Source organism: Vidua macroura, chromosome 10 (genome assembly GCF_024509145.1).
Source record: "Vidua macroura isolate BioBank_ID:100142 chromosome 10, ASM2450914v1, whole genome shotgun sequence".
Classification (NCBI taxonomy): domain Eukaryota; kingdom Metazoa; phylum Chordata; class Aves; order Passeriformes; family Viduidae; genus Vidua; species Vidua macroura.
Window position 1 is genome coordinate 17,737,828 of NC_071580.1, and position 16,125 is coordinate 17,753,952.

Genomic DNA, 16,125 nt, shown 5'->3' on the forward strand with positions numbered 1-16,125 from the left:
ATGCTCCATTACATACCTGTCTTGCAAGCTGTGTGTTGAAAAGCTGTTGATCTTGTTTAAAAATATAAGAGAACAGAAAGAGTTCCACCTTGTTTAATACTTTTTAACATCAAGACAAGACCTGCAGATGTCCTTCAGATGACTGATTATTCTCCTTGTCCATCTGGTTTATTCATTACTACCTGGATGTGGTGAGAGAACCTCTGTCTTGGAGGCATGCAACGGGTTGACTTTTGCTGGAAAAAGTCAGGGATTAATGTCTTGGGGAGATGGCAGCCTGGAGTGTTTGTATTTCATGAAAAAGCAACTCAACTGCAAGCATGCCATCTCAGCCAGGGCTCTTTAAATATAATGTCAGAAAAGAGATTATTAGTGTGTAATATATGTAAATTGCATATTTTTATGTTTTCTATGCCTATTATGCAGCTTCTTGCCTGTCATGCATACATTTATGGGAATATTGTATTTCCTTTTCAAATTAGGTTTTAGTTGCTCAGTGAATTTTCTTTTAACAAATGTTTTTTAACTCAGAATTATGAGGGGATAGCATATCTGGATGTTAATATATGTATACAGGACTTAGGCATGCTTTTGGATTGGCATGGCACTTTATGATTAGTGGCCATCAGTGGCTTTTTGCTGTGAAGCAGAACAGTGACTGCAGAAACACTTGTCTCATAACTGCAGGTGTATGGTCTTAGTAAAGGGCAGATTGTTTTAAAGACACTATATCAGTATTTTGAACTGCTTCATTTAAGATAAGGGAAAAGGCTTTTCCGGTGTACATGGGCATCCTCTGACTTCCTCATGTGCTTTTTATTAGTGTCAGAGCAGCAGAGTTTGCCCTACACCAGGTCAGGGAGCTTGCTGGTTTGGAGAGTGCTGCTCCTGCTGCTGTGGATCCAGATGGAGCAGCAATACTCTGCTGGGATTGCTGGCCACGAGGCCGTGTGCATCCTGTATTTAACCTGTAGGATATTTAACTTGTAGTGTAGGATAATCCAGGCTTAAACAGTACTTCAGTTTTAAGATTTTACCGGGAGAAGAACAAACATGTGTTACCTGTCTCCTGCTAGGCATAATTTTTTTTCCTCCTTGCCCTCTAGAAAACTTCTCAGATCTACTGTTTCCTCTTCCTTGCCTTCTCCCCCCATAATTGAATCAAAACCATAGCTTTAAAGGCTGCAGTTTTAAAATGGGAAGTGGATTGAATATTGAATGGGCTGTGTAGGAAATCATAACAGTCTTTAACAAAGTTTGCAGTTTCATGCCATTACCTGGAGCTCAGGAATAATCTTGATAAGAAAATCCCAAACTTTTCTGTGAACAGTAGTAAAGATTCAAGCCGTTTCAAGGTTTCTTTCTTCTACTGTCAAAACATTTCACTGTCTGAGTTTAAGAGTTACCCTGTAACTCCTTTTGGTGAGATGGATCTTAGGCAATAGGCTTCTCTTAAGTCTTGGAGAGCACTTGGTTCTCATTAACCTGACGTATGGAACTGATGGCAGCTGTCGAATCAGTTAGATATGTTCATATTGTCTTGTTAACTCTGTTTTTAGGGGAGGCACAGGGACCAGGGCTAAAAAATTTTCATTCCTTCATTAAGAGGGACAAGAGCAGTGAAAAAAAAAGCAACTATTAATTCATTATACTTTTCCCTATACCTTCTGTTGGATTACCTTGAGCTGGTTGCCCACAGAAACTTTTCATTTGGGCTCAAGTCCCACAGCAATGACAAGCTCGTGATCGTTGGCACGATGCACTTGGCTTTGAGAGCTCTTTGCTTAATGACCCAAGAACATGAGATAGGGCATGGAATCCTTAGTGAGTAAGAACGTTCATTCACATGATATAATCTTCATGAACACGAGTTTTTGTTCTTTTTTCTTTTTTTAAATTTAAAACCAGATGTTCAGACAATGGGGTTAATTATTTTTTGTTTCTGTGAGTAATAGATGAGATTCAATAGTTTTGTAATTGTTACTGTGTAAAAATAACAACACGTATTATTTATTTTGTAAATATACTCATATTTTATATAAGATAGTCTATATTTTATAGAAGTACACATTTATAGATGGTATAACATATTTACTAAATACATTAATATAGCAGAAAAAATAAACAGGTGACTGTTTAAACTATATGTTTTTGAATGTCCACCTTAACTTTTCTCTTTTGGTTTGTTTTGCTTTCAGCCATAACAAATCCATACATCCCAATTGTTGAGGGAAGGTGTGTGAGAGCTGAGCTAGTGACAGCTGGGCTGGTGTTCATAATGGCCAGAGTCCTTCTTTTGTGTTTGGGGCTGAATAGAAGGTGGGAGGAGGAGAGTTCACAGGCAAAGAGCAACTTAATATCAAATTTAGGCTTGTTATGAATTCTTTTGAGTAATATTGCCATAGTTGAGCATTTAAAGTCATGAGACTCCAGTCTCTGGGGCTGCCTGAAAAAGTTGTGAGATGTTTGATTGCATAGATATGCTTATATATTCATAAATTATGAGTATATGTTCGTCTTTGAGCTTTGTTTTACCTTTTTGGTCATCTTTGGTTGCTTTTCATACCAGGGGCTCAAGAATTAGCTGATCTCAGAATTATTTCAGTGATGTTACCAAGTTCTGGGACTCTGTGATATAGCACTTTAAAAAAGACATGAATTTTGTGATAGACTGTAATAATGTTTTGAAAATTGGTAATTTTCTGTGGGTAAAAATGTATTTGATGAAAGAATCAAGTTATCCTCTTAATTATCCTAATGAGCACGAGTGCACCTTCTCTAATTCCAGTGTAGGTACCAGTGATACCTGGGGGTGTGAAATCAGTATGAGGCCTCATTTGCTATGAGCATGCAGAGGGTCAGATCATCAATGTCCAAAGTCAGTACATTTGCTCTTATTTTCATTAACCAAGTATGTGGTTGCCAGGTCTTGCCATTTGGCAAAAAAATTGCTTTCTGTCAGGTTTCTTATATTCAATAGGAATATTCATATATATGAAATGAATCAGCAGCATGGTTCTAGGATCCTACAGATATAGATCCATATAGCTAATTAACTTTAATTAATCCTCTAAAATCTCTCATTATAGTGAGTGTTAACAATCCTTTTTGTGTTCTTTCTTGTGCAATATTTTGTTTTTTTAGAGATTTCTCTACAGTGAAGAGAGTTAACAGCAGGTAATGCCATTCATCTTGGAAGGAGTTTAAAATTTGCAGTGTTAGTGATGAATGAGGGTATCTGACCCACATCTGTTTTACATTAGAATGGAACATTGCCCTGACATCGTTAGGAGCATTTGTCAAGATTCCCTGGACAGAGCTTCTGTAAATTACATGCTGCAAATGTGTCAGGGTCAGATAAGAGGATATCATTAACTGTGCTAAAGTTTACTCATGGTTCTGTCAGTTCAACTTAATATGTTAACTGCCAACCATTTTCCTTGAGCTGTTTCATTAAATCTTTCATTCACAGGAGGGGAAAAATAGTATCACTGTACCCAACAAAATATTGCACATGTTCTTTTCTCATAAATCATATTAATTGCAGGCATGGTCACAAAGCATATTAAACACAAGCATGCGTAAATGAATTAAAACATATGAGAATTTTATTGTGCCTATGGAGGGTCCTATATTCTCAAATACTAACCATGTTAATGGCTAGAATGTTTCATTTCCATAAAATAAACTTTTTTTTTTTTTAGTTCAATGGCCTTTATTTTGGTTATAATAGAAGTATTTTCCAGCACTGATAATGGACCAGATATTGTGTTCATGACTTTAAGGCTTTCATCCCCCAAGTTCTCTTTCTCGATCATGTCCTCAGCTGGTGATTCTGTGCTGACTCCACCAGCAAGGGATTTGTCCTAATGAATATTTTGAGTTGCTTCAGATGTGTTCCCTAAAAACTTTTCTGCAGACTTCGGTTGTTGCAGTCTACTGTGTTCTGTTTACTTATTCCTAATTTCACCTTTGTTTTCTAATAGAGTAATTTTATCAATTATATATTGTATTTTATTGTATAAGCACAAAGGCTGTGCCTTAACATTCCTGTGTGTGTTTTGTAAAAGGTAAGAACAAAATATAGGTAGGTAAAAAACTTAAATCTGATTTTTTTTTTTTTTTTTTGCATTTATGCGAGTTCTACTCTAAAACAAATGGAATAGTTATTGTATCACTTTAATGCAGTATTAGCTCAGCCTTTGGATTCTGGGTCAGCGAGGCTGATAACTACTAATTTAGCTTTCCCAAAGTGATTTAGAAGGAAGCACATATTTTCCAGTAATTTGGACGGTATAGAGATTGAATACATTTATTTTCTACCTTAATTATTATAAAGCAATCATATCTGTTTACTTAGAACTATACTGCTTCATACCCACAGAAGATCTGAGCTGGAAAATGCACATCCTTGTGTGTCTCCTGTGCAGCTAAGCTGAGGGTGCTGAGCATCTTGCAGACATGGCCCGTTAATGGATTTCTAATTGATTAGGTGAAAGTTAGCCATGCCCTTCCTGTAACTCCTTGTATGGGTGAGAAGGTCATGGCACATACCGCAGCAAAGACTCCTGCCCTGAGGCTACTTCCCTTAGAGCTTTCAAAACAGACATGACCAAAAATCGAATTATTTAGATACTAATCAACTGCAGGATGATTCTGAAGGCCTCTGAGGAAGATATTTCTGGGAAGTTGGTTACTGTTCAGACTTCAGTTTTCTTCAGCTCAGAGACACATGACTCAGTCAGTTCTGCTTCAGAATATTTACTAGGTGTATGTCCACTTAAGAAAATTATGCCTAATTATTTTCTAATTAAAAAAAAAAAGTTAAAGTAAGTGTCACTAAATGCTAATTTTAATTTGTCAAAGAAAAGAAATCTCAATCAAAATAGAGTTGCTACTGATGTTTGAGTGGCATTTGAGATTTTGTCTGCACCCAGGTTTAAATTTCAAGACAAATCCCCAATTTTAAAATAGCTTCCAATCCGAAAGTTTTTGAGCTCACTCTTTTTGCTGGCAAAGCCCAAATAATTTTGTCTCGAGTTTTATTCTATTGAAAACATTAAATTAAAACAAACCACTAGTTGAAATCCGCAGTAGGTAAAATAGTTATTTACCCAAATTAGCAATTGTTTCTAAAAGTGCTGGCAGACAACACAGTGATGTGAGAGCCCCGAGGCAGAGAAGAGCTCCCCTGGGACATGAGCCCAGCCCAGCCCCTTCTCTCTGCTCTTGAACTTGGAACAAAGCTGGGGAAGTCCTGTAAATATTGGTGTCACACTGGCCCTACACGGCAATGGAAAGGGTTCTGAACTTGAGATTTCTGATAAACCCCTGCGCCATTTGAGCTGTAGTCAAAACCATGATACTCCTGCCAACATAAATATTTCCCAAAGTAGTAATTTTCAATGTAAATGTTTGTTATCCCTTTATTTTTTTTTTTTTTTTTTTTAGTTCTTTCTCTTCTTTTAACTCTACTGGTGTTAATTTCAAAGGACCAGGATTAATATAACCTGAATGAACATAGGTTCTAATGCTGTGTCCTGCTGATGCAGTGTCAGGTTAAGCATGCTACATTTTTGACCATATCAAATTCCAAAGTTATAAGAAAAATACTTGGAATTTCTGAAACAGAAAAGCTTGCTAAAATAATAGAAATTTTAACAGTTTTCAAAACCAACTTTTATAACAAAAACTTGAGAGCCCAATATTTTCAACTTTTGGGGAGTTTTGGCACAAAATGATGTACAGATAACATGATTTTTCAATCTGTGGTGATTTCAGAGTTGTGGTTTTATTATTAACCACAAGTTCTTTTAACAGTTTTTGGGCATTGAATGTATTTGTTGAATTAAATAGAAAATATCTTACATCTTGAATCCAAATTAATTTGGTTTTTATAAACAAAAGTTTATGAACAAAACTTTTAAAAGTTGTAAGATTTCAATATCTGAATGCAGTCTTTGCATATAGTTTGGAATTTGTTTTTGCATGAATAGTTCAGTTTGTGAATCATTCAGCAAATACCACTGGTTAAACTCATCTTTTTTAGCTCAGTGAATCAGAAGCGAGCATTCCAGTGCTATATGTAGTAACTGAACTTCTTTCTCTGCATTTTTTTTTTCAGTGAGATATCTTGGGTGCATTTGATGCAAACATATTTTATGTTCTCAATGCAGGGATCTGGGTTTCTCTTTCTGAACTACTCTGTTTCTACCTCTTGCTCTTTTCCTAATCAGACATGTAAAAACTGGGAAGGTCTTCTTTCCTATCTAAATCATTATCTCTGGATCTTATTTCATCTGTTTATTAAGAAAAAATCCCAAACCTGCAATAAAGCAAACAACTCAGAGCTGGAAACACAAGTTCCCTACAATAATAATACTAAAATAATAATAATACTAAAGTTTGTGATGGAAAACAAGTACAATTCCAGGAGGACCATCAGAGCCTTAGGAAACAGACCTGTTCTTATGAGATTAAATTTAGTCTTTAACAAAAAGACTCAAAATTTTTAAAACTCTCTTTAGTTTATGCAAGAATTGCTTGATACACAAATGATTATCAAATAGCACATGTCAGATAATTGTAATGTCTTTTTGGAGCAAAAACAGCCTGTAAATTATCACAATATGCAGTTCTGGCAGAAGCTATATGTCACCCATCCATTAGAAGCTGCAGAATGTTAGTCAGGTGCTGAAGTGCGATTTATTTCAGCAAAAGTAAGCAAATCGCAGTCATACACTTATTTTCAAAATGTTCTACAGGGGTGTGCCAGGAAAGGAAATATTCACCAACATGTAGTGGGAGAGATTTTTGAACAACAAGAACTTTTCACTGTAGTTCCGTGCTTGAAAATGCAGATGCTTTTGAATTTTTTTCTTGCTCTTCTACTGGAAATTATGGCCTAGGGGGCTGGGCTTTTATAGGGACAAGCATGTATTTTCCAGTAAACTCTTTTTAGCTACTGATTTCGTAACTGTCCCTGTAGAAGCAGCTTAATAAAGGAGTCACAGCTGACTTGAAGTTGCTCTGGAGTGCCTGACCCTTTCTGTTGTGTCCTCTAACTCAGATGTTGGACTCAACAACTGGTGTTATGACCAGCACTTTACTCTTGCACATTCACTTCTTTACAGCACACAGGCATGCAGCACTGGGGGTACAGCTGCTCTGCCCCTTCCCCAGCCCCCAGAACATCAAGATTCTGTGGGGTTCTTTGTTACTTCCACGAGTAGTGCAACTGGGATGGATATGCTCCATATCAGATTTCATTGTAATGGTTGCTGATCTTGGAGAAGAAAATTGTGTGAGCTTTTTCACAGCTTTTTATGTTTGTAGATCATGCAGGACATCATGGTTAAACAGCCACTACTTGATTTTTGTTCTCTTATAATTCAGTCCTCAAGGAATAAACATCTGCAGAATTCCCAGCTGGGACTGGAATCAGGCACTCTAAAACCAATAAAGTGTTTTTAAAAAAATTATTGCTTATTTGCCCCAGTATCACTTCTTATTGTTTGTTAGCCATCAGATTTTATTTTGGTGGATGATGCAACCAAATTCTACTTCCTCTTGGAATTAGCTTGTCAAAGCACAGTTCAAGTATCAAGTCTACCTGGTTTACGAAATCAAATTATAGATTTGAGAACTTCTGTGGTTCTGTAAGCAATGGAATTCTTAATCTATTTTAACTCTTTCTGTTATTCTACTTTCTAGGTAATGGGACTCCTGACTAACCACGGTGGTGTGCCTCACCAGCCCCAAACTGATTATGCCCTGTCCCCTCTAACTGGGGGCCTGGAGCCCACCACCACTGTGTCAGCCAGCTGCAGCCAGAGGTTAGAGCACATGAAGAGCTTAGACAGCCTGCCTACATCCCAGTCCTACTGCCCACCAACCTACAGCACCACGGGATACAGCATGGACCCCGTCACGGGCTACCAGTACGGCCAGTACGGCCAAAGTGAGTACGGCACATTGGCACTGGGAAGGGCACCCGGCTACCCACAGCCTGTGCTGTCTGTCTGTCTGTCTGTCTGTCTGTCTGTGAGGAAGGGAGTTCTGAGCAGAGATCCTCAGGGCTCACTGCTACTCCTCCTCAAAGCCATGCACTGGTGAGATAGCTGATTGTTCGAGCAGGATTTCTGCTGCATAATTATTTTCTTAAGTGATGTCAACAACATCTTGATGTTATTAATTGTTGAGACATGAAACCTGATTGCCATTAGGTAAAACATAAGAGTTGTCCAAAATGAAATAACCGCTGGCATTCCGCTATTAGAAACACATGTTCTTAATGAGGTCAGCTCAAGAATCATTACAGTATATAATCCCAGATACATAGAGTTTTGTCAAACTTGTCCTAGGAATAAAAATATTAGTCCCATTCCTTTGATACGTCAGTATTAAATATGACATTGTCAACCTGTAGTTGGCATGGCCCCATGCTGTGAGGTTGTCACAGCATGACTTAAAAAGCTTCTTTTGCTTTTTTGCAGGTGCCTTTCATTATCTGAAGCCAGATATTGCATAAATGAACTGTCCACTTCAAGTTAAAGCTGGTCTTGTTTTCCGGTCTCACTCCAAAGCTTGGATATGAGGGATCTTCTCAACACAGTGCAGCCTAAACTGGGGCAGTCCCACTGAGAGAAACAAGCTTGTTATATTCTCTCCAGTCATAGCTTATAGTAGACTTTTGAAGGCTGGACAAAACTATACAGAAGACAAAGGCCAAAAGCAATAATGAATAAATGTGACATGCTTCATTATGAGTGGGTATACAAAACAGAGCAGTATTTAACATCACAGCCTGGCAAACATTCCATTTTTTTTTGTTGTTGTTGAAATGAATGTGCATTGATTGGGACAAATGGAACATTTTGAAACTAAACTTAGAGCAGTTGAGCTCTGTGTACTCTGACTCATCTGACATCCAGTGCTGACTTTAGTCTAACTTTAAAACAGCTCAGTTCTGAAGCAAGGTTGGAAGAGCCTCTCACAGTACACGCTGGAAATTGTCATCAAGAGGAAATGTCACAGTCCCTAGGAAGCTGGATAAGTGTGAAAGACTTCCCGAGCAACTCATTGGTTACCTTACTGTGCTTTTGTGATCACCTTGTCAATAAATGTCACTCACAGGTTTGGCTTTACCAAGGGAGGAGATCTTGTGTAACATGAAACCCAAATTTTACCTTTTTGTATGTGTTTTCCCAGTGTGTTTTACCTTTTTAAACAAACATGGGAGACAAAAAACCCCACCAACAACACAACTGATTTTTCATAACTGCCTAGCAATGTGCAATACTGTGTACCTCACACAAACTTTGGGATCATCCAAAGTCATAGATATAGAATCAGAACTATATTTTTGCAGGTACTTTTATTTTTGCAGTGTGTAATTCCTGATGATAAAATACAGAAATGTTGCAGTCTGCTGGATTACTGAAATCCAGCTTGCTAATCATGATTTAAAGGTCATCTTCAGGAAACAATAGGAAGAAAAGATTACGTTTACATGTTTTTTAGTGATGTACAGGCCATAGACAGAGACGGACCTGTATTTGACACATCTGTTTAAATTATACAGCAATATCCAATGTAGACAGTATAATTATAGGAACCAAGGTTTACAAGAAGTTTGCATTGTGACATTTTAGAATGTCAATAAATTTGTGTTTTGTGATGTTGAGAGGAAGAGGATGATGGAAGGTGGGATTATTTATTTCTCTCTATTCTTGGAACAAAGAGGGAGGCAGAACACAAATACATTCCTTTTAGAGTTAAGGACTATGAAGTAGTGAGTTAGACTAGGTTCAGTACAGAGGTTAGTTCACACAACGGTCTTAAGGGTGATGGAAAAATGAAATATTATCTTTGTGTTGCAGCCTCTACAACAAAATGTGTTGTAAAAAAAAAGAAAAACCCAAACAAACAAACAAAAAACAAAAACAAAAAAAAGAAAACAAAAAGCAAATGTCTTTCATGTAAAAAGTTCAGTAAATATTTACTATTTATAATGAATAAACATTATGAAGACTTTCAAAGCACTGATGATTTTGTCCTAAAATGTAGTATTGTGATAAATACATTGATACATTTTAATCTGAATATCATGAAGAAATAAACCATGTTATCTTCGATGCACACTGTATTCGTTATATGAGTGTATTCTGCACACATCCTGGGCTGGGGGGAGCATTGGGCAGCCTCTGTGTTCAGGTACTGCTTGTGTGCCATGTGGAACTCTGTGTGAGTCTGGCTGTGTGTGAGATAATGAACTTTGCATCTTCTGAGCACCATGGGTACCAGCAGTGCATCTTCCCAACAAGGGAAAAGCCCTTGCCATGCGTTCAAGAGAAAATAGCATAGGTTTAAACCCAGCCCAAGTTGGGCAATCGGGATGGCTTCAGAAAATGCAGGGACTTTGTAGTCAGTTATGGGTGGTATCTGTCCTGAATTTTTTTTTTTTTTTTTCCTCAGAAACCTCAAGAATTTTTTAATAGGCTTACACACAAACTGATTGTAACATGGGGAAGACCCTTCAAAATGGGTGGAGTAAATTCTACTGCCACATCAGTGTGCAAGGGAATTTTACTTCACCCTAGGCTTGGTGAACATTTAATTTCCTCATTATTTTGTAGGGGATGTAACCACCTTTAATTTCTTTCTGACTTTTTTCCATGTGCCTTTTATTTTTATTTTGTTCTTTTAAGTCTAGCCCTTTTCCATCAGAAAAGGAAGAAATAAATTTCTTGAACAGGGGACATTAAAAATGGGGAAAGGAGATTTCTTTTTTTTTTTTTACTTTCCAGTTTCTGTTTCTCTGATACACTTTTTAACTTCTGAGACAATTAAAATTTTAAACTCTCTTATTAACACCAATTCCCTGCTCTAAACTGCTATTTTTTTCTGATTTTTTTTCAATGCTGCTTCCAAGGACTTGGTCCTTGGCAATTGTCTCATGTCCTAGGCTTGCTGCAAAGGCCATGTAAACTTCTATTTCCCACTTGCAATCCCTTTTCTGTAAACCACTGGATAGAATCCTGCTTGCTTACACAGTCTGGAACTGGGTGATGAGTGCTCCTTCCCAGGAGGAGTGTACTCTTGTCACAGGGTGATTGCAAAATGTCACCTTCCTTTCCTGTTCCAGCAGCTGCAGGGCTGGGGGAGCTGTGATTTCTCCCCATCCTCTCAATCCCACTGAGGTACTCTACTGACCTCACATTAGGGAATTTCAGGCATTTTGGGTATTTTGGCTGCTCCATCCTCTTCTCAAGGGTGTCCCAAACACTTTCCTGTGTGAGAGCCTAATGCAGAGCAGGAGAGACTGGAAACAAGAGAGACAGGGAGAAAAGGGCCTGTCCCTGCCCATGGTGGGGGGTTGGAGCTGGATGACCTTTAAGGTCTCTTCCAACCTCAACTATTCTATGATTCTTTGAAAATCATCCATTCTTCTCAGTCAAACCATGGAGAACTGGGATGAGCTCTTGTCATGGGAAGGGAGGAGCTGGGCCAGAGGGACTAAGCAGTATCTTGATTTATTATGTGCTGCAGAAATCTTTGACAGAGCTATAAGGATAACTTGGGAAACTGTTGATCCCTTCTTGTTATCACTGTCAAGACTGAAGAGGTTCTTGGGAACCACATGTGCTTCTGGGATATGAATCCTGAATGCTCACAAAGTCAAAGGGGAATGAGCCTGCCATGGATATTGCATTTGACAGAAAAGCCATGCAATAGCTGGGAGGAATGTGCTCACAGCAATGGAGTCCAAGCCCCACTCACTCACGAGTGCAGAAAGGGCAGGTCTCAGGGTCCCTCCTCTTATTTTCCTTTTTTCTGTGTGTGAGTGTGCATATTTTACAAGATAGAAATAAATCACCACAGCTGCTTAACTGTCTGTCATCTCGTTGGAATTGGAAACTTTTGAGAGATAGGTTTTCATGAAAAAATGTTTTTCTTTGTGTCACAACCATAATTTTTAATTTATTATTAAGTTTTCCTTTATCTAGAAATGACTTCTACTCCCATCACAATACCCAGTATATGCACTTTGCCATACTTTAGTATGTATTGCTACTCCTTTATCTGGGCATTAATGAATGGGCAAGGAAAATAATAATTTTTAATGACACCTATTATCCTTTTCCCTAGATAGTTCAGTATTTGTCATTTAAATAAAAGCTAGAAATAAACCTTTTTCTCCAATAATCTCACAGGGTTTTCTACTCAGTATTGCTCAAAAGCCTCTATCCAAATAACAAATGCTGTTGAAGTGTATCTTTCTGGGCTATTTTGAAAGGCACAAAATGCCTATTCCAATCTACAAATCTTCACTGAAAATAGCTGATTGTCAAACAGGGTCTGTGTCCTCAGAAATCTGCTTCTGCACCTATGTGGTGCTAGAGTTAGATTTTGAATCCCTAGGTTAAGGTCTGTGCAAATTCAAACACAAAATATCTGGCTACAGGTCTGTAACCTGTATCTCCAAATGTAATGAAAAAATACACAGCTACTTAACTTTGCAATTCCAAACCCCATCCCAAATTCTCACATGCTACTAATATTTTTTTTGGTAGCAGGGATGTCTGCATTTTCTCAGAAATATGGCAGACAACAGCATGTAAACTATTAGTTATGTCTGAATTCTGTGATGTATTCTCACACATTTAAGAAATGCATTATCTCTGGTTACTGCTGATATGTAAAGCATACATTTTTGCTGAGTTGGCAACCAGGAACATTCTCAACATTTGCTGTCCATAAAGTCTTCTGGCCTTAAAGTCTGTAAAGTGGATTACTAGAAGATACCTTTTTATGAAATAGGAAGAATAAGAAATAAGAATATTTCTTATTCTTATAAGAAGAAGATAAGATAGTCTTCTAATATAAGAAGAATAAGAATAAGAAATTAATTTAAGGCAATATCAATGTGACCATCAGAAACCTGGAACAGCTTGAATTTATAAACTTTCTTGTATTGCTCACATCAATGTTCTGCTTAATTGCAAGGAAATCCGAATCCTGATTAGAAGATCCCATTTTAAATTTCTTTTCACTTTTCCAATAACATCTAGATATTCCCTAGAGCAACTGGAGAGTCCTAGGGTTATTTAAAGAAGCATGTGAGTTGATTTGAATCTGTTCAAGATATTTGTCTATTGTACAATAATAAAACTTGCAGTCTGCTTCTGTGGTCGTTGCAGGTAAAAGGCCATTTGATGTGCCAGATTTTCACTTCCTATTCTCTCCCAGCACTTCTGGGCAGCTCACCACAGGCTGGGAAATTCCCATCAGTCTCAGGGAGCAAAATGCTACAGCTAGAGGATTAGTCAGGTTCAAAAACTTACAGGTATTTATCATACAAACAGGCTTCAAACTCAGGATGTGTACAAGCTAGTGCTTGGCTCTGTTTTGCCATCATGGCTCCCACAAAAACACTTTGCAGTGTTCACACACAGTTTAAATCTTTGCTTAGTGCATTTACATGGCCTCAGAACCAGTGACTGGTTAACCCAGGGTGGCTGTGGACAGCTTGGGCACTGCAGCATTTTGACATGAACTGTTTATTATTCAGCTACTCAGGCAATGTCATGAAAAATCATAATAAAACTAGGAAGACACATCACATTTGACCTTTGCTGAATAATTTAATAAAGCCAGCTTGATACACAAATATGAAAGAGCAGTTGCTGGTGAGAGCGGAACTATTGCTTCCTTGTCTGAGAATTGGAAACAGTTCAGAAGCTTTATTAACCATTCAGTGTCTTCATCCTCAGCAAAGTTTGTCCCTTAGGCCATAACCAAATGTCAAGCTACTTGTTTCTCCCCACACTCCCCTCCTTTCAGGGCTCACACGGGTATCTTTGCTTATGCTGTACACAATTATGGTCTCAGTTCTTCTCATGGCTCTGTACAATTATCCATTTTTTTCTCACAGACTCGGTTTTATTTACACAAACATTTTTCTCCCCATATATATGCATTTATTCATAATGATTTCAAATGTACATACCTCTAAAATTTTAGCTTTAAAAGGGTGATGGTAACAGGTATGCTGCACACTCAAGCTATGATGTTTAATAATTCAGAAATTCACAGATGGGAAAAAAAATTCTTTGGAGCCACTCTCATGTGAGTGTCCCCATGGTCAGTACCAGAATAATTAACTAAGGGTACAAATCTCCTGAGTGTTTTGAAATGCTGTTTTGGCCCCACTTAACCTGGGGAAGGGTCTGTTGGGGTTGGGGGTGGTGTGGCTTGCAGGGACCATCTGGCTCTGCACTATATGAGCCACAGAGCATCACTGGGCTCTTGCCCCTCTGTGGAGTTCATGACACAGAGTTTGACTGAACTCTTTTTCCACCGTTCCCGTCTGAAGTCTCCAGGAGGCAGAAGACACACTTTGCCCTCAGTATAATGGTTTCTCCGCATTGCATCCCTTTCCCTTGTGGCTCTCCAACAAACTTGAGTCCTGCCACTCTGCAGGCGTCCAACAGCCACACCTTTCACCCCAGTGCCTGCATCAGCTCAACAGAATTTCTCTTTCTCTTGCTCTTCCCAAAGACTCTGACTGGCAGCACCAGCACCAAATGCAGTGCTCCCAAAACCTCACATCGCTGTTCCACCTGGCTGAAACCTGAGGGAAATATTTGCACAGTCATGGCTGACTGATTTGAAAAGGGGATAATGAATGTGTGTGGAAAGTTAAAGTGGAGTTCAGCTTTTCCTTTAGAGCCCAGAAGGGTTTCTGAGCACAGTGCAGTGCAGCCATGGCAGGCATGGGGTGGGGATGGTGGGGGGTCAAGGGGGGCAACTGCAGAGCATGTGGGGAGCAGCCAAAACATGGCCCTCACACAGCTCTGGGGAGAGCACAGAGGCACTGCCAGGAGCAGCTTCTGGCCTGCTGGGCCTGGGGAACATCAAGGGGCCAGCCCTGGGCTGGGAGGTGCTGGTGCTGGGCCGGGGCTCAGTGTGTGTGAGCCATCTGGTGTCTCTGGTGCCAGGATGTCCAGATGCCACGTGCAGCGGAAACAGCACAGCTTTCCCCGTGGGTGGGTGGAGAGACAGCAGGAACCCTGCTGGGAATCCTCTGAGAAACCAGAGGGATTTTTTCTGCTGAGGGTTAGCCCCAAATACAGTTTTTCCACATGGGTGTTGCTGTCCCAGGGAAGCTGTACAGTGGGTGAAGGGGAGATGGTGCTGTGGCCCCTCAGTACCCCTAAAAGTGCATTTTTCTCATCTGTGTGGGGTCAGCAAGGGGTGGCTGAGGGGAGCAGCCAGGGCAGAGACGTTCCCAGAGGTGCTGCTTTTGGACAGAGCGCAGTCTATCCTTTGAGAATTGCTGGGAACAGCATGTGCCATTTCTGGACTTGGCTCCTGGTGCATGGAGCACTGTGCAGAATTAAATCCCCCTCCCTTTCAGGTGCTCCTGGGACATGGCAGGGCTATGCCAGTGCTGCAGAGGCCCCAGGTGATCCATGTGTGAGGAGCAATGGGATATGCTGGAGAACAGGATCCCCTGGGGATTTGCTCGGTCACTGCACTTGCCAGGCTCACCCCTGTGAGCCTTTGCCGTAGCCTGCTTTGGTTTCAGAGCATTTTGTTGGAGCCAGCCATGACCCAGACTGTGCCTGCCAGTGCTGAGACAGCCTCAGGTGGGAGGTGTCTGCCTGTCCCAGCCAGATGCTGAGCCCAGGGGCAGGGACAGGGTGCAGGGCTGGCTTGCCCTGCTTTGCTGAGAACCAAGCACAGCAAAACCACCTGTGAGACTTGGTAAAGATACTTGGTTTGGCTAAAATAACCCTGTAGATTCTGTAAATAAATTCTGGGGTTTAGACATGCATCAAACTTGTGGCAGAAACCCTTACCTACCTCCTTTTGTAATCCTTATTCATAAAGGGCTACTTAAATGCCAGATGTTTGAAGGATCTGGAAGGAAGCATTTTGTCCACCCCCTGTCTAAAGGAAAATAATATCGTGGATAATATCACAAGTGCTCTTGCCAAAGAGGAGCTTGAAGCTGTTAATTTTTTTACTGCTAAATATAAGAAAACTCCTAAAAAGAATACAGAGAATAGATAAGGAGCTCAATCTTATGCCCATGTGCACCCATTTTCCTTTGATTTT

At 39.5% G+C, this 16,125-nt stretch overlaps 1 protein-coding gene across 5 annotated transcripts in view; it reads left to right on the forward strand.

Moving 5' to 3' along the window:
* The window catches only part of PAX3 (paired box 3), a 78,575-nt gene extending 68,435 nt beyond the window's left edge, over positions 1-10,140 (forward strand). For all 5 annotated transcript variants that reach the window (XM_053986063.1, XM_053986065.1, XM_053986066.1 and 2 more), the window contains 2 exons: positions 7,714-7,960; positions 8,496-10,140. In XM_053986063.1, coding sequence (XP_053842038.1) covers positions 7,714-7,960; positions 8,496-8,530 — 282 coding nt within the window. In that variant the 3' untranslated portion in view covers positions 8,531-10,140. The remainder of the gene's footprint in view (positions 1-7,713; positions 7,961-8,495) is intronic.
* Positions 10,141-16,125: the final 5,985 nt, after the last annotated feature.